The sequence below is a fragment of the Dasypus novemcinctus genome, chromosome 2 (assembly GCF_030445035.2).
Source record: "Dasypus novemcinctus isolate mDasNov1 chromosome 2, mDasNov1.1.hap2, whole genome shotgun sequence".
NCBI lineage: Eukaryota > Metazoa > Chordata > Mammalia > Cingulata > Dasypodidae > Dasypus > Dasypus novemcinctus.
In genome coordinates this window covers 5,190,285-5,208,546 of record NC_080674.1, presented here as the reverse complement: position 1 = coordinate 5,208,546, position 18,262 = coordinate 5,190,285, and the positions used below count along the sequence as shown (strand labels likewise).

General features: G+C 46.9%; 1 protein-coding gene across 3 annotated transcripts in view; it reads right to left on the bottom strand.

Annotated features, from left to right (window-relative positions):
• SRD5A1 (steroid 5 alpha-reductase 1) overlaps positions 1–18,262 on the bottom strand; it is a 39,256-nt gene that overhangs the window by 6,357 nt on the left and 14,637 nt on the right. For 2 of the 3 annotated variants that reach the window (XM_058306481.2, XM_058306491.1), the window contains exon 2: positions 10,723–10,889. In XM_058306481.2, coding sequence (XP_058162464.1) covers positions 10,723–10,889 — 167 coding nt within the window. Of the gene's footprint in view, positions 1–4,201; positions 4,303–10,722; positions 10,890–18,262 lie in introns of all 3 variants that reach the window. The other variant, XR_009187834.2, reaches the window with a different exon arrangement.

The following is an 18,262-nucleotide window of genomic DNA, read 5'->3' as shown; positions in this document are numbered from 1 at the left end:
TGGGGTGTGTAAGGTCTGGCTGCGGAAGCAAACGCCGTGCAGTGGGTCGGCTTAAACAATGGGGCTTCCTTGGCTCACAGTTTTGAGGCTAGAAGGCCAAGACAAGGCGTCCTCAAGGTGACGCAGTCTCCCTGAGGACTGGTGCTCCGGGCGCGCTGCCGGAGATCCTCGGTGCTGGGCTCCCCCGTCACGGGGCGAGGCACGTGGCGGCCCCTCCTGGCCTCTCCCTCCCTTCCGGGTTCTGTTGACCCTCAGCTGCTTGCTTCTGGTGGCTTTCTGAATTTCCTTCTCCTTATCGAGGATTCCAGGAACAGGCTGAAGCCCTAAGCTGCTGGGGGTGGACCACGCTTCAGCTGAAGTCGCCTCATCCAAGGTCCTGTGCTGAGGGTTCTCACCGCAGGACTGCGTCAGGCTTAAGAACCTGCTTTTCTGGGGGAAGTACAGCTCCAAACCGCCAAGTGGTGCTGGTTCTTGGGGCGTCATGTCCAGGCCTGGCGAGGTCAGCTCCAGCTTCTAACGGCGCCTCTGCGCTAAAGCCAAGAACGCTCTAGCGTGGGTGAGGGCAGGATGCGGAGAAAAAGTGAGCACGGCCTGGGTGACAACGTCAATTTCAACAAATACCACAGGACCCCAGGGAGCCTCGGAAGCTTCTGGGGCTTCAGCTGGAGCTGAAGCTTTATTTCTTAAAAAGAAAGAAAAGGGTCTGAGCACAAGATAGCAACGCACCGAGGAAGTTGGTGGGGGAAGGGCGTACGCATAATATCATGCTCTCTACTTTCCTGTAAGCTTGAAATAATTCATAACACCAAAATCACTGACCAGTAAACTTCTTATGATAACATAAAATGTCAACCTCAAACATAATGTGCAATGGGACATCATGCACATAAAATGTGTGTGGTGTGTCTGTGTGGAGAAATGTTTGCAAGGATGTGCACCATTTACAGTGGTGCTCCCTCCGAGGGGTAGAACCTCGGAGCAGCGATACTCCCTTATTTGCACATCTCTGTAAGCCACTTATCTACCTATCTCCTGTGCATCAGTTTACCCCGAGCGCAGGCCCTGAACCTCAGGTGCTGGCCACCTGCATGTGAGGTCCACAGAGGCAGGAGGAGCCAGCAACAGCCTCTGCCGATGCCACCCTCCTCTGCGCTCAGGCAACCTCAGGCCGCTGTCGGTGGCAGGTCCGGCAGGTGATGCCTTTCACATGCACGAAGCAGTGAACTCGCCCTGCAGGCCTCCGGTGCTGGGGGGCTCACTGTTTGTTTGAGCCACACAGATAGGCTGGTGAGCGTGTAATTGGAGAGAAAAGCCTATACTAGGAAATTGCTAAAAGATATCCCTGTTGTACACTTATTGCTTAAGAACAACACACTGCAAAACAAGATGATGTATTTATCATACGTTGTGGCAGATATTCTGTCCCCTGCTTGACCCTGTGTCTCGGTTATCAGGACATCTTATCTGCACGTCTGTCCTTGTCTTCATGGCTATGTCTTTTGTGATTTCACTCCTGTGACCTGGGCAGTGTGTGCCAGCTTTATTAACAGAGTTCTGGGGGGTGAGACTGAAAGAGACAATAGTTGTTGAATTAAGATGCCACAGCCGTGCCCTGGGAAAAGTAAAAATGTCAGTGGAAAAAGCTCCTGGAAATCAAGAGAGTTGCATGAATCAGCCAGTTACAAAATAGACCGACGGTGACCCTCATGCAGAGCGCTGGACGCCTTCCCTGGGCTCTGGCTGCTCAAGCCAGCCTTCAGCTTCCCAGGTAAGGGCCCCCGGGGCTGGCTGCATGTTCCTTGGGCACCGCCTCTTACAGCTGCCCGTCGCCGTCCACGGCACTGAGTGCTGTCACCACGAAATCTGAGGGGCTTTCCGCTACGAGCCACTCGCTGCATAAAGGATTCCTGGTGGCGACCAACTTGTGTCAATTTTCCCTGATATGTATGTTTCCCTCAAAAGGGAGAGCTGAGCTTATTTCATTTCACAACATTTTCCTTGCCTTAATGGTTAAAACATTTGCTCTGTTGCACTGTTTCGGACCTCTTCTTCATGGACTTCAGGATGTACGTAGCGACACAATACGTGTGCCCTGACAAGAGGCGCGCGACGACACCGTAGGTGAGCCACACGTGCTCAGCGGGTGCCAGGCGACCGCGTGGTGAAGCTCTCGCTCTTCGCGCTCTCTCTTCTAGGCGTTTCTACCCCCTGTGGGCTCTTTCTTGCCCCTTGAGTACCTTTTATTTTAATGATTAAAAAGGAAGGATTTCAGACATGGCCACTTTCCGAAGGTGCTGGAGCTCAGGCCCCACTGCCCCTGCTGCCCCTGGCTGGGGGTCCCGTGTCCAGCTCGGCCCTTCCGCTGGGTCTGACCTCAGAGCCGCCCAGACCCACCAGGAACGCACCCCAGCCAGCTACGTCAGGGGTCCAGCCTCTGCGGCCACCGGCGACGGGGAGCCCTGGGAGGTGGGCGAGGAAGTGGGGGGCAGGGGGGCCGCCTCCCCCGCCGCAAGTCAGGAGCTAGGCTTGGGGGCCGCAGGTACTCCCGGCGGGATTTCCCTAATGAGCACTGATACCGCGGTCGCTTCATTCCGGGTTTAAAACATGGGTCGAATTTAAAGCGTTTTCCTCCGCTTCGGGAAACGAGCTTTCTTTGCCTACATACAAGCTTTGCTGCCCTCCTGTTTTGCTTCCTTCCGCGTCGTGCATTTGCAGTATGCCATTTCCCACCGCCAGGCGTGAACATGTTGGATTCCAGGATGGGTCAGCCACCCGTGGCGGGAGACCCAGGGAAAGCGGGCAGAGGCCCCAAGGGTCTGCCGGCTCAACGAGCAGCCCTCCGCTGCTGCTGGCGGCGACGCTCGTCTGTCCACGGCACTGCTTCCAGCTCCAACCTGGGACCCTGCCTTCCGCGGGGAGGTCCCCTCCTGCCACTCTCTGCATCTCTGCAGTCTGCCTTTCCCAGACTTGGGCCGTTGCCTCCCGTCCAGCCTCTTGGGCAGGGCCCTCTCCTGGGGCTGAGCTCCTGCCGGTGGATTGTCCACCCGGGTCATTCACCCGGAGGCTGCGGGTTGGGTGCGAGCTCACCCTCCCTCTCTCCTCCGGCACCCGCCTCGCCCCTTGCCTGCTGGGGGCTGAAGGTGCAGGACGCCCCTGATTTGGTCTCCTCCCACCACGCCTGCCCTACACGCACAGGACAGCGCGGTGGAGTGGAGTGTCCCCGCGAGAGGCTGGTTCCGTGGGTCGTGAGTCAGCTGGGCCGCTGTGTAAGTCGGCTGGGGCTTGCCGGGTTTGTGGTTTTGTTTGTTTGTTTGGGTTGTTATTTTTGTATAGATTCCAGGAACCTAAGTGGGAGGGATGAAGCGCTACTGATTTCTGTGTTCTACCTGCTTAGACTTTTATACGGCATGTTTCTGTTTTACCCCTAACTTCAACCCTCTTTCACTAAAGTTCTTCAGCCCTCACTTTGTAAGCTGTTTTTACTCATTCTAATATCTGAAGTCCTCCAGGTTTAATTACGGTCTAACTCTTCTTTCCATGGTGTCCGATTTCCTTGTGGGTTCTCTCACTTTTCAGTGTGTCCTCTTGTTCTGTGGAACTCGATCCGCTGGGATTCTGGGGCCTTCGGTGAGGGCAGCTCCTCCAGGAGCCTCGCCGGGCATGGGTGCACGGCCACCGCTCAGAACCCAGGCTGTGGCTTGAGAGATGTCTGACCGTCCAGGGGTGGGGCAGCGACGGGCCCCCCAAAGCCCGGGAAGAGCTCTGGACTCCAGCATTCCGTTAGGTCCCTGCCTCCTCTCGTGGTCGCTTCCTTTCTTGGGGGTGCAATGATGCGTTTTAAAGAGACTTGAAAATCTTGAATGTTTTCAAAGGTGGTGTTAATCAAGATATCTATTCCATTCTATTACCCAACACAGAAGTATCAGACACACCTTGTAAACCATAAATTCTTCCTCACATTCTCTTCCCAAAGGCAGATACGACTGGACTGGACTTACTGCTTCGCCATTCAGTTAGCCAGAGTGAGTTCTTTTTGCTATTCTAGTAAGACACCAAAAATAGCCGCTGCTCCCAGGAGTGACTCACGCTGAAACCCTTGCTAATAAATACTGTATTGTCACTTAGCAGATCAGGCAAAACTAAAAGAGCAAGACGGCACGCAAAACAATCTTAACATGAATTCTCCACGTTTAGTACGTACCCCTGGGTATTTTGTATCCAGTCTCCCCTGGTTTTCTGAGATTCCGCAGAATATGATCCGAATGGATGTTTATCAGCATGCCCACTACCACAAGACAAAACCTCAGGGAGAAAAAAATCAAGGCTGTTCAGGTTAATGTGCTACAGAATTGAAGAGCCCAAGTCTGACTGGACAGTATTTACTGACACCCTTCAAATGGCAACCACTAGTGTAGCTCATGAGCCGTAACTGGGAGTGAGATTCACTTTAACAAACGTTGTCCTTTATTTTGGAAAAATAGACATGGGAGTTGGAGGCTTTTACGGACTCTGGAGTGTTCTGTCCTGAGAGCTGGTCCACTGCTGGGGTGTGAAGCCATAGCAGGTGGGACTTTGGATTAGGTCACTTCAGTCGGGCGTGGCCTGGGGAAGTGCCTCCTGGGGTCCTTCAGAAATGGCAAGAGTAAGGAGAGAGAAGCAGAGGGCAGCCACAGGAGCACGAGAGGAAAGCCACGGAAGCCAGAGGCTGAAGGCAGGCCCCCGCAGGCACCGCCATGTGCCTGCCCCGTGAGCGAGGAGTCAGGGTCCGGCAGCCGGGAGAAAGCATGGCCAGGTGAGGCCTCCGTGTGCATGTGCTCACAGCCTTGGGACTGTGAGCTTCTACCCTAAGAAGCCCCCATGGTACAGGCCGAGCCATTTCGAGGACGTTGCCGTCCAGCAGGCCACCAGACTGAAACGAGATTTTAAGCATTGCCGGCAGGGATTTGTTTTTTTAATATAAGCAAACTATCTAGTCCGTGCATAATATTTTGACTTGACGGCTACAATGTATGTTTTTGGAATGACTGGTATAATTAGAAAAATGATTTATGACATTGGCACGAGGCTTCTTGCTAGGAAAAGGTCTTCTCACCTGACAGTCAGCCCCTGGGGTTGATTTATATCATTTATTCATCATAGAACATGAGGAAGCAAGTACTACTGTAATGTCCACTTTTCAGGGGAGGGGTGAAAACTAGCACATGCTTTATTCTATATGTAGACCCCCAAGGGATGCAGTTTCTGGGAGTACTTCTTTGGTACTCTATCTGCTAATTTATCAGCAGTGCTCCTCGGCCCAGCCCTCCTCTCTGCTCTCTGCTTACTCATCACACACTGCTCCTGGGTTCAGCCCTCCTCCCCGCTCTCTGCAAACTCATCAGCCAGTGCTCCTGCATCCAGCCCTCCTCCCTGCTCTCCTCCAACTCAGCAGCCAGTGCTCCTGGGACCAGCCCTCTTCCCTGCTGATAACTCATCGGATAGTGCTCCTTGCTGCAGCACTCCTCCCTGCTCTCCTCTAAGTCATCAGCCAGTGCTACAGGGTCCAACCCCCCTCCCTGCTCTATGTAAACTCTTCAGCCAGTGCTCCTGCATCCAACCTTCCTCTCTGCTCTAAGCAAACTCATCACTCAGTGCTTCTTGGTCCAGCCCTCCTCCCTGCTCTCTGCTAACTTATTAGTCAGTGCTCCTGCATCCAGCACTCCTCCTGCTCACTGCTACCTCACCAGCCAGCATCTCCTGGGTCCAGTCTTCCTCCCTGCTCCGTGCTAACTCGTCAGTCAGTGCTCCTGCATCCAGCCCTCCTCCCTGCTCTCTGCTTACTCATCGCACAGTGCTCCTGGGGCCAGCCCTCTTCCCTGCTCTCTAGTAACTCTTCAGACAGGACTCCTGGGTGCAGTTCTCCTCCCTGCCCTCCTCTAAGGCATCCGCTGGTGCTCCTGCATCCATCCCTCCTCTCTGCTCTCCTCTATCTCATCAGTAAGTGCTCCTGGCTCCAGCCCTCCTCCCCGCTCTCCTCTAACTCATCAGCTGGTGCTCCTGCATTCGGTCCTCCACCCCACTCTCCTCTAATTCATCAGTCAGTGCTCCTGGGTCCAGACATCCTCCTCACTTTCTACTAACTCATCAGTCAGTGATCCTGCAACCAGCCCTCCTCCCTGCTCTCTGCAAACTCATCAGCCAGTGCTCCTGCATCCAGCCCTCCTCCTTGCTCTCCTCCAACTCAGCAGCCAGTGCTCCTGGGACCAGCCCTCCTCCCTGCTGTCTGCTTACTCATTGCACAATGCTCCTGGTTCTAGCTCTCCTCCCTTCTCTCCTCTAACTCATCAGCTACTGCTCCTGGGTCCAACCATCCACCCGGCTCTCTGCTAACTCATCCATCAGTGCTCCTCCATCCAACCGTCCTCTGGCTCTCCTCTATCTCATCAGTCGGTGCCATGGGACCAGCCCTCTGCCCTTCTCTCAGGTAACTCTTCAGTCAATGATCCTGGGTGCAGTCCTCCTCCCCGCTCTCCGCGAACTCATCAGCTGGTGCTCCTGCATTCAGTCCTCCACCCCACTCTCCTCTAATTCATCAGTCAGTGCTCCTGGGTCCAGCCATCCTCTGTGTTCTCTTTAAATTCATGAGCCAGTGCTCCTGCATCCAGCTCTCCTCCTGCTCTCTGCTTACTCGTCAGCTAGTGCTCCTGTGTCCAGCCCTCCTCCCTGCTCTCTAGTAACTCATCAGCCAGTCCTCCTGTGTCCATCCCTCCTTCCACTCCCTGCTAACTCATCAGTCAGTGCTCCTGGGTAGCCCTCTTCATTTCTCTCTGGTAACTCATCAGATAGTGCTCCTTGCTGCAGTCCTCCTCCCTGCCCTCCTCTAAATCATCAACTGATGCTCCTGCATCCAGTCCCCCTCCCTGCTCTCTGCTACCTCAACAGCCACAGCTCCAAGCCCACCGTTCCTCCCTGTTCTCTGCTAACTCATCAGTCAGTGCTCCTGCATCCAGCCCTCCTCCTCGCTCTCCTCTAACTCATCAGCTGGTGTTCCTGGGTCCAGCCATCTTCCCTGCTCTCTGCTTACTCACAGCACACTGCACCTGGCTCCAGCCCTCCTTCCTGCTCTCCTCTAACTCACCAGCGAGTGCTCCTGGGTCTAGCCCTCCTTGCAGCTCTCCTCTGTCTTATCAGTCAGTGCTACTGGGACTAGCCCTCTTCCTTTCTGTCTGGTAACTCATCAGGCAGTGCTCCTTGGTGCAGTCCTCCTCCCTGCTCTCCTGTAAATCATCAGCTGATGCTCCTGCATGCAGCCTTCCTCCTGGCTCTCTGCTAAGTGGTCCTTCAGTGCTCCTGCATCCAGCCACCCTCCCTGCTCTCCTCTATCTCATCAGTCCATGCTACTGGGACCAGCCCTCTTTCCTCTTCTCTGGTTACTCTTCGGTCAGTGCTCCTGGGTGCAGTCCTCATACCTGTTCTCTAACTCATCAGACTGCCTCCTGCACCCAGCCCTCCTCCCCACTCTAAACAAACTCATCACTCAGTGCTCCTGGATCCAGCCCTCCAACCCAATCTCCTCTAACTCATCAGCTGGTGCTCCTTGGTCCAGCCCTCCTCCCCACTCTAACTCACCAGCCAGTGCTCCTGCGTCCAGCCCTCTTCCCTGCTCTCTGCTTACTCACAGCACACTGCTCCTGGTTCCAGCTCTCCTCCCTGCTCTCCTCTCACTCATCAACAGTTCTCCTGGGTCCAGCCCTCCTCCCTGTACTCTGCTAACTCATCAGTCCATGCTCCTCCATCCAGCCCTCTTCCCTAATCTCTGCTTACTCATCACACAATGCTCCTGGGCCCAGCCCTCCTCCCTACTCTCTGGTAACTCATCATTTGGTGCTCCTGGGCCCAGCCCTCCTCCCTGCCCTCCTCTAACTAATCAGCTGGTGCTCTGGGTCCAGCCCTCCACCCCCTCTCTGCTAACTCATCAGCTGGTGCTCCTGAGTCCAGCCCTCCTCCCTGCCCTCCTCTAACTAATCAGCTGGTGCTCTGGGTCCAGCCCTCCACCCCCTCTCTGCTAACTCATCAGCTGGTGCTCCTGAGTCCAGCCCTCCTCCCTGCCCTCCTCTAACTAATCAGCTGGTGCTCTGGGTCCAGCCCTCCACCCCCTCTCTGCTAACTCATCAGCTGTAGATCCTGGGTCTGTTCCTCTTTCCCTGCTCATGACCATGGAGCTTCAGCCATATGGCTCTTCCCAGTTGTCCCAGTTTCCTGAAAACACCGTCTCTCCAGTTCTTAAAAATCTTCAGTGGTGAGACTTGTCATTTAAGTTCAACAAGGAAAAGCAAAAATGCCCAGACAGTGCACTATAAAAGGAAAAAGTGCATTTGATAAGAGGTTAATTTGGTCTGAGAACAGAAAAGGAGTGAGAAGTGTAGACAGTGTGTTGTGGTGGCAGTCAATTCAATCTCAAAGAAGTGAACACTCTGGGCCACTAGAACTCATCAGTCTTCCCAGTGACATTCACGTTTTTCATAATTAGGAAAAGACATTTGAAGTCTTCTGGACACTGCAAGGATTTTAAGAGTTCTTCCTCTTGATTCCACTGCTGTAACTGGCTCTCTTTCCTAAGTAAGTTATACCAAATTTTGCAGTGTTTGTATAAAGCACTTATTTGATCCATAAACTTAAAGTGGATTAGCTACATTTTCTGGATTTCAGCATGTCATCCCTAGGTGACTTGGCTTCCGACTTGAGGTTCCAGAAAGAATCAAAATTCCTTGCTTGCTTTATTTCACTCCTAGGAGATGGTTCTCTTATTAGTTAAACTGATAAAAAACAAACAACAAACAACAAAAGCTAGTGTTTGTGTTCACCTAAGCTAAACATTTAATTCCATTTTTAGGGACCTTACCAATCTTGGTGTAAAATCTTCCAGATTAAACATTTTTACTGCAACTGAAAATTTTTTTAAAGAATTTTATTCTTGTTGTTTAACTCTTTACAGTGTCTATCATAAATGTAATTAATTGCGTAATGTAATGATTGTCTCTTCAGAAAAACTATAATCTATGAAAGACATGTTATACAAAAAATATGTCCTAATTCATTTCCCAGTTTCATGTATCTTTAATTAAATTTTTTTTTTAATTTTCAAATCCTTTGTTTAATTGCTTTTATACAATTTATTGATGGCTTAAACTTTAGGTGAGCTTTCAAAGACTGACCTCTTATCTCTAGGTGAGGAGATTTACCTGTAGAGTTATTTTAAATGACATTCAAATACGCAGACCAAAAGGATTTTTGTTGTTGTTATTGTTCATCAGATTATCCAAACAATTCATTTTAGAAATGATTCCTGTGAGAATCTCAAATGAACATTTAAGAAAATTCCCATCTTTTGTTTTAAAAAAAATCCTCCCTTCTCTTACTTTTCGCTGCCTATTTTGGGGGAGTCCGCATGGTGAGGTAGTTTAAACCCCGACTCCGCTACTTATTAGACTTAGCCTTGGGGCCCTGTTTAAGCTTCCTGACCTTGCGTTTCTCCTTTGAAAAGGCCATCGCGTCTGCACCCAACGGCTCTGCGCGGCTCTCCACAGAGGGCCAAGGTGCTCCTTTCTCCTGAGAGTTGGAAGAAAAGAATGTGGACCCAAACCAGGTAAATCAGGAAGATATTTGGGTACTGCCCAAATGCCGTCATTCAGCATTTCATGGGTGCACAGATTCAGGGAGCTAGACGGGGATCTTAAACCTTCTCATCCAAGCCTCAGTTTACAGAGGAGGACACGTGTCATTAGAACAGTTCTCAGGTATGATGAGCACAACCCGTGGGGTGAAATGTAATCCACAGGGAAAAAATCTGACCAAGAAAAGTGCAAGTGCTTTGTCAACAATGATGTCCATTTGAATGTTACTTTTTTCCTATTGTTATAAATTTATATATGTAGAGAAAAAGCAAATGAAATGTCAGGTTACTCTATGTGGTTTAAGCTAAGGAGCTACTGAGTAGTTAGAAAATTTGATGGACCAATTTCAGACCCTTCACACATGTCCACGGAGGAAAGCCTCATCTGAATGTGCTATAATTTCCAAGAGCTAAAAGGAGAAACTAAACAAACACAGAAAAGTCTTCATATAGAACGGCTGTGAGATTGATTACATATTTTAATGCCCTTGCAATAATTTGTTATTGTCCATGTTTTATCTTCATTTTGCTCAGAACTTAGAAGGGTATAATTATAAATTTAAAATGTATATTAATTTATATTAGTTAATGAAAAAAATAATTCAAGGACTTCACAAAGCTAAAAGTTGAAAGTCATTTCGTGTTAAAAAAAGTCGAATTGTATTGTTGGAAAATAACTCAGTCCAACTTCTACCCACATTACAGAAGAAACTATGGAAGGGTTAATGATTGTCTCAAATTACATGGCCAAAAAAATGCCCAAATCTCCTCAATCTTGGTCCACTGCTCACTCTGCTATAGCTTGCTGCTATTTTTAGGTGGACGCCGGGAACAGCCATTGGCCATTTGGATGCCTGCCCTGGCCAGGCGCTCCACACCTGTGCCATCGCCCGCTCCTGTGACGCGCTGGGCCAGGTGACTCTTCCTTGGCTCTCCCCTGGCTCTCCCCCTGGGGACTCTGTCCCTTCACCAGCTCCCTGAGCGTTAGCACTTTCTGGCTGGTACTACTGAACAGGAAAATAAAAGCTAGGAGCTCTTAGAGCAAGTGGAGTCCACCACCACGCAGTCACCTGTTAGAAAACGGGGGTCAGTTACCCAGTCTTCATCATACACCGCATACTGGCTCAGGTATTTGCTTTGCAAGTAGCCATTATAGGTACAGAATATGCAGGCGAAAATCCACGTAAAGAAGGGCGTTGGCTTTCCTCCTCGAATCAGAAACGGGTAAATCAAGGACCTTAAGAAAACAAGAAACAAACAAATTTCAAAAAAGCTAAGGAATATTACTTCTGCAATTCTCTTGGGGGTTTGTGTGTGTGTGTGTGTGTGTGTGGTTCATTTGTTACAATTGATGAATACATTGTGGAGCATTGCCACTAAGCATGGATTATAGTTTACATGGTAGTTTACACTCTCCCCAGCACAATTTTGTAAGTTATGACAGTATATATAATGACCGGTATCTGTCATTGTAAGGTCATTCAGAAATTCCAAAGTCCCAAAAATGCCCCCATATTACACCTATTTTTCACTATCCCTCCCCTCAGAACCTCTGGTGGACACTGCCTCTATATCAATGATAAGAGTTCTTCCATCGCTAGAATAGTAAGTCTATAGTAGAATAACAGTAGTCTACTCTATCCCATCATTCATTCCCCAATCCTGAGGATTTGGGGATGGTGATACCCACTCCTCCTCTATATGAGAGGGGGCTTAGGTCCCACGGGGCAGATGGATGGGACTATGTTGCTTGCAGTTGTAGACTCTCTCTGTTCCTTGGGATGGTTATTGTCTATCATCATCTCCTTTTTAGTTGTCCTGGCTGAGTCCAAGGAAGCAGAGAGCAGGTGCAGCAACCCTCTTGAGGTATTAATTTTACTATGCATTGTTGCTCGGTGCCTGACAAATTGCAAAGAGGAAGTTACCACTCGACAGTGCTCTGACTGCCATGCACGTCACTGTACATTTTACTTTCTTATCACGACATAGCCATTGTGTTGAAACAATGAGAGAAAAAATGGACTTCGGTTGTCCTGTTTTTAAGGTACAGTAGAGGTGGGTGTTTTTGTTATTGAAGCAGATGGCAACAAATCCTTTAGTACGCAATGACACGACAGCTAAGATGGACAACGGCCCTCAAGGCTGCCAGCCTGAACGCTTGCTGTGATATTCCTAACTCCCAGGGAAGCGACAGACAGGACAGGGAGAAAGTTTAAAAAAGAATCTCATCACAGCAGAATTTCTTCATGTTAAAAAAAAAAAGGAAAGGAAAACACCACCAAAGGGAGGTACCGAGGGACTCAGGTGTTAGCCAAGCAGGGAGCGCCGCCTCCTAACGGGGAGGTGAATGCCGCAGCCAAAGAAAGCAGCCCTGGAACACCTTTCACAGGGCCTTTGGGTGCAAACAGTTTCTTGAGGAGGGCCGGCCCTGGGAGCCCCAGCGCCGGGAATTAAAACGCAAGGCGGCGCTGGAGGGGCCTTCCTGGGCCCTTGGCGAGCCCACAGGTGTTTGGGGGTGCTGCTGGCTGTTTGTTTTTTCAGCCGGGGCCCAGTGTGGAGGGAGGAAGAAGTGGCCTCTCCTCAGAGTCGATGTGGAATAAACCACAGGGGGAGCGCTGGGGACATCTGAAGTTCTTTTATGAATCCCAGAGAAGAAAAAGCTTATGCTCCTGAACTAATCCATTCCCGGGCCTTTCCAGGTGGGGCCCGTCAGCGCAGGGCTGGGTCCAATATAAATGGAGACACAGAGGGAGGGGGACACAGACGCGGAGGAAAGGGCAGCCGCCGTGTTTGGCCACGGGAGAGAGGGCGCCAGGGTCACCCACGGCTGCGGAAGGGCAGAGAAGCCCCGATGGGCGGAGAGAGGCCAGATCCCCGCCTTCCCCACGTGGCCGGACCCCAGGGCCACCAGGGGCTGCCTTGGGCGAGGAAGCATGTCTGCTGGTAGCATGATCTGGACATTTCATGGCCTCACGACCGTGAGCGCTTACTCCCAATAACGTGCCCATTACAAAAGCCAACCCACTTTGCATCAGCAGCCCTTTGGCAAACGAAGACAAGTACTTTCAAAGAAGTTGAAAAGAGATCCAAACAGAACAGCCTGGGGTAGGATCTGCTTATTTCAGTTGCAAAACACCAAACTGCTATCAATGCAAAATACCTGAAATGGGTTGGCTTTTATGAGGGGAATTTATTGTTTACAGGGTGAAATCCGTCAGTTCTGAGGCTGTGAAAAGGTCCACATCAAGGCATGATCAGACTTGCTGTCTCACCAAAGGTCGGCCGCTGGCGATCCTGGACTCCTGCCATGTGGCAAAATGGCAGCTGGCCTCTGCCGCCTCCACCAGGCGCATTGTCTTCCCAAGCTCAGCTGTGGGCCAACAGGCAATGGCTGGCCTCTCCCCCAGTCGTATCTCTTGAGCTTTGGGCTGCTCTCTGAGGCCAGCCTCCGACCTCTCTCCCAGCCCCACCGGTTTCTCCTTCTGCCGCTGTTGGTTTTGCCGGCATCCTCTCTCCCGTGGCTCTGGGGTAAAATGGCAGCCCTCCTTCTCTGTGGGTGTCTGCACTCAGTCCTCAGTTTATATGTCTCCAGTAAAAGGATTAGGACTCACCCCAATCTAAACAAAGGCTCTTCACTGCTGTGATTTAATCAGCAGTGATAGAAATTGCTCTGAATGAGGGATGGCCTCAACCACTTTTGTTGAATACTAAGGGTTTTCAAAATTAGCTATTGCTGTAGACTTGAAAATGTTGCTTAATGAATTTAGGCTAACATTTCAAGGCAAAACAGCACTTAAATCAAGGCTTTACTGTGGGAAGGTCATTTCAACCACTGATGTTGTTTCAGTCACAAATAATATCAAGCAGCTTTAGGTATCTTCCATGCTATTTAAGTTAAAACAAAAGTGAAATCTCCATTCTTACATAAATTTACAGCAGATAAAATTTCCACGTTCAAAGTACAGTTCCAGTAGTGTTTTACGGATCTTGATTCCTGTATTTCAAAATCCACTTAACTGTGTAATTGCAGAGTTGCCGCTAAACCTCAATGGGAAGTCATTAATCTACAATGCAATGGCATCCTAAAAGACAAATATCAGGGGAAGAATCTAAAGAGTTCCATAAATGCCTTTATGGCCATGAGTACACGCAATTAAAATAATATACCCAAGGACTGTTATCAGTATTTGGCAGTATCTGTGTGAAAAAGAATTCCATGTTTCTCATTAGACCTATATTACAAAGATTGTACTAAATCATGATTTATTCTTATAATTAGGTAATTTTTAATTGTGGTAAAATAGACATAACATAAAATCATTATATCCATGTATTAGCCAGCCAAAGGGTGCTGATGCAAAGTACCAGAAATCCATTGGCTTTTATAAAGAATATTTATTTGGTAGAAAAGCTTCCAGTTACAAGGCCCTAAAAAGTCCAACTCAAGGCTGCCTTCACACTAAAGTCTGTTGCCATGTGTTGAAGCAAGATGGCGGACAAGCTCTGCCTGGTCTCTTGGGACTTCTCAGCGGCTCTGTTCTCTTTGGCTGCAAACTATCAGGCAAAGGGCTCATCTCTCTTCCTGGGGCTTTAGCTGTTTGAGCTTTCTCCTTTCTGTCACATGGCAAGACTGAAATGACCAAGTTCTCTCCTCTTCTATCTTCTTGAGTGAGAGTCCATTTATATCTGCCCACCAAGGGGGCGGGGACTCAGCCCTGAGCCATGCTCTACTGATGTGCTTGAATCAAAGGCCCTAAACTGATTTTATTAAGTAAACTTAAAACCTTTGAATTTAATACAATCAAAGGGTATCGCACCCAGAGGAACAGGCCAGTTTACAAACATAATGGTGGCAGTGTGGTATTGTTTACGAATTTCAAAAATAGATAATGGATTGTGTTTGTAAACTGGCTTGTTCCTCTGGGCATATTAGATAGTATTAAATTTAGAGGTTTCACTTTTACTTGATTAGATTATGATTAGGGTTTTAATTCAGCCACGACAGTAGGATGTTGAGTCCCCGCCCACCAAGAGAAAATGACGGAGCAGAGGAGTTTTAGTTTTGATGCTGTAGGCCCAGGAAGTAAATACACAGGAGAACACCACAAAGGAATAGAGACTGCTCTGTAGACACAGCAGAGGCCCCCAGGAAGAGAATGAGTCTGATAGTCTACAGCTGCAGCTGAGCCTGGAGAGCAATGAGCCCTGAGAGAGAGGTGAGACTTACCCCAGCCTACAGCTGAGATCAGAAGAAGCTGGGACCATGAGCCTTAAGAGGAAGAGGAAGCCTGAGCCCTCGCAGACATCGTCTGCCATCTTGCCATCTTGCTCAATGCGTGGCAAATGACTTTGGGTGAGAAAGTACCTTTTGTGGTACCTTGAGTTGGATTCTTTAGGACCTTGTGATTGTAAGCTTCTATCCCAAATAAATATCCTTATAAAAGCCAACAGATTCCTAGTATTTTGCATCAGCACCCTTTCTGCTGATTAACACATAATCTTTCTCTTTTTGGGGGGGAGGGATTCACAAAAATAATCTCAAACTGCTACAATCCATTTTAAGTGGACAATATTTGATATTAAGTACATTGACAATACAGTAAGTTTCATAGCTACCTATTTCCAGGCTATTTTCATAATCCCAGACCAAAACTCATACCCATTTAGCAATAACTCTCCATTCTCCCCTCCCCCACCATTGGTAATCATTATTCTGCTTTCTGTCTTTCTGTATTTGCTTATTCTAATGATTTCATATAATAGAAATAATACAATATATGCCTTTCTGTGTCTGGTTTATTTCACTCAACATGATATCTTCAAGGTTCATTCATGTTGTAGCATGTACCAGCATACCACTTATTATTATTTCTTTTTACAGCTGAATACTATTCCATTTGTTTATCCATTTATGAGTCAAAGAAGAAATTAAAAAGGAAATTAGGAAATACCTTGAGATGAATGAAAATGAACACACAGCAGACCAAATCTTACAGGATGCAGCAAAGGCAGTGCTCAGAAGGATATATATAGCTCTAAATGCCTACATTGAAAAAGAAGAAAGGTCACAAACCAATAACCTAACTTTACACTGTACGAAACTAGAACAAGAAGAGCACATTAAACACAATTAGTGGAAGGAAGGAAATAAAGATTAGAGCAGAGCTAAATGAAATAGAGGAAAGAAAAATAATAGAATCAATAAAACCAAAACATTTTTAAAAATAGAGCAATGAAGTTGACAAACTTTCAACTAAAAGAGAGAACATAAATAACCAAAATCAAAAATGAAAATGGGGTCATCACTACTGACCTTACAGAAATAAAAAGGATTATAAGAGACTCACCCTAATTTCAAAGACACAAGTAGGTTGAAGCTGAAAGGATGGAGAAAAATATCCCATGAAATAGTAACCAAAAAGAGCTAGGGTAGCTATATTAATAGCAGATAAAATAGACTTTAAGGCAAAAACTGTTACAAGGGATAAAGAAGGATATTAGAGAATGATAAAGGGGTCACTTCAGCAAGAAGACATAATTTTCATAAATATATATGCACATATAAGCAGAGCCCCAAAATACATGAAGCAAATATTCATAGAAACGAAGGGAGAAATAGATGATCCTACTTTGATAGTAGGAGACTTCACTACACCTTTCAATAATGAATAGACCATCTAGAAAGAAAATCAATTAGGATAGAAGACTTGAAGGATACTGTGAGCCAACTAGACCTAACAGACATGGAATTCACATTGTCCTCAAGTGCACATGGATCATTCTCTGCATAGACCTTATGTTAGATCACAAAACAATTCATAATTTTAAAAAATAGTGAAATCATATAACATATCTTCTCTGACCACAATGAAATAAAGTTAGAAATCAATAACAGAGGCAAAACTGGAAAGTTCACATATGTGTGAAAATAAAGCAATACATTCTTGGCAATACATCAATTGGTAAAAGAAGAAACCATAAGGAAAATTAGGAAATATCTTGAGATGAACCAAGGCAAAAACACAACATACCAAAAATTGGTTTCATTGAAAAGATCAAGAAATTCAACAAAACTTTTAACTAGATGGACAATGAAGAAAAGGAAAGTGGACAAATGAATGAGGTACATGATCGACAACTGCAAAGAAATAAAAAGAATCGTAAGAACATGCTACGAACAACTGCACACCAACAAATGAAATGAAATGGACAAGTTCCTAGAACTTGTCCTACAAGTTGTCCTACACTGACTTGTCCTACACTGACTTAAGAAGAATCAGAAGATGTCAACAGACCAATAAGAAGTAAAGAGATTGAATCAATAATTGGAAATCTCTCAACAACAACAAAAAAGCCTAGGACCAGATGGCTTCATTGGTAAATTTTACCATATATTTCAAGAAGAATTAACACTAATCCTGTGCAAATGCTTCCAAAATCTTGAAGAGGAGGGAACACTACCTAATGAGGGCAACATTACCTTACTACCAAAGCTAGATAAAGGTACCACAAGAAAACTAGAGATGGGCATCCCTTCTGAATATTGATGTAGAAATCCTCAACAAACCACTAGCGAACCAAATCCAACAGCATATTAAAATAATTATACTCCATGATCAAGTGGGATTTATCCCAGGTATGCAAGCGTGATTGAATGTAAGAAAATCAATTAATGTAATATACCACCTCAATAGAATGAAGGAAATAAACCTACATGATGATCTCAATTGATGTGGAAAAGTCATGTGACAAAATTCAAAACTGCTTCTTGATAAAAATGGTCAGAAACCTTGGTATAGAAGGAAGACTTCCTCAACATGATAAAGGGCATATACGAAAAACCCACAGCTAACACGTGAAATGGTTAAGGACTGAAAGTTTTCCCTCTAAGACCAGGAACAAAACAAGGATGCCCACTTTCACCACTGTTCTTCAACATGGTATCGGAAGGTCTAGCCAGAGCCATTACATGAGAAAAAGAAAGAAAAGGCATCCAAATCGGAAAGGAACAATGAAAACTTTTCCCACTTGCGAAGGAAACGATCCTATATGTAGAAAATCCCATAAAATCTATAGCAAAGCTACTGGGAGAAAATATATGGAAACTACAAATCTGATAAGGGTTTAATATCTAGAATATACATTTCTGCAAAAAAGATATATAAATGACCAATAAGTACTTAATATGATGCTCAACCACCAAGAAGCAGAATACAGAGAGATCTTGGGGAGAAAATTCCCCAGGAAATTTTGTCTTTGAATTCCCAATATCCCTATTATGTTTACTACAGCTTGACCAAAAGTTCAGAATCCTGGAGTCCTGATTTACACCTTTGTCTTCGTCTTTCATATGTATACTCCATCCCTAAGTCACATTAATTTTCTTGTCCTTCACAATTAGAAGATCATTGACTTCACTTTTATTTCTCAGTCTCTATTATGGCTATTCAAGTGCAACTTCTTCCCTTCTCAGGCCCACTCCAAGATAAGGTCTCTAGACTTGCTCCCCCCCCCAACCCCCAATGCATTCTATAAAAACTACTAGAATAATAATCTTTTTTTAAAAATTTATTGAAGTATATCACTCATACATGAACATGCATAAACAAT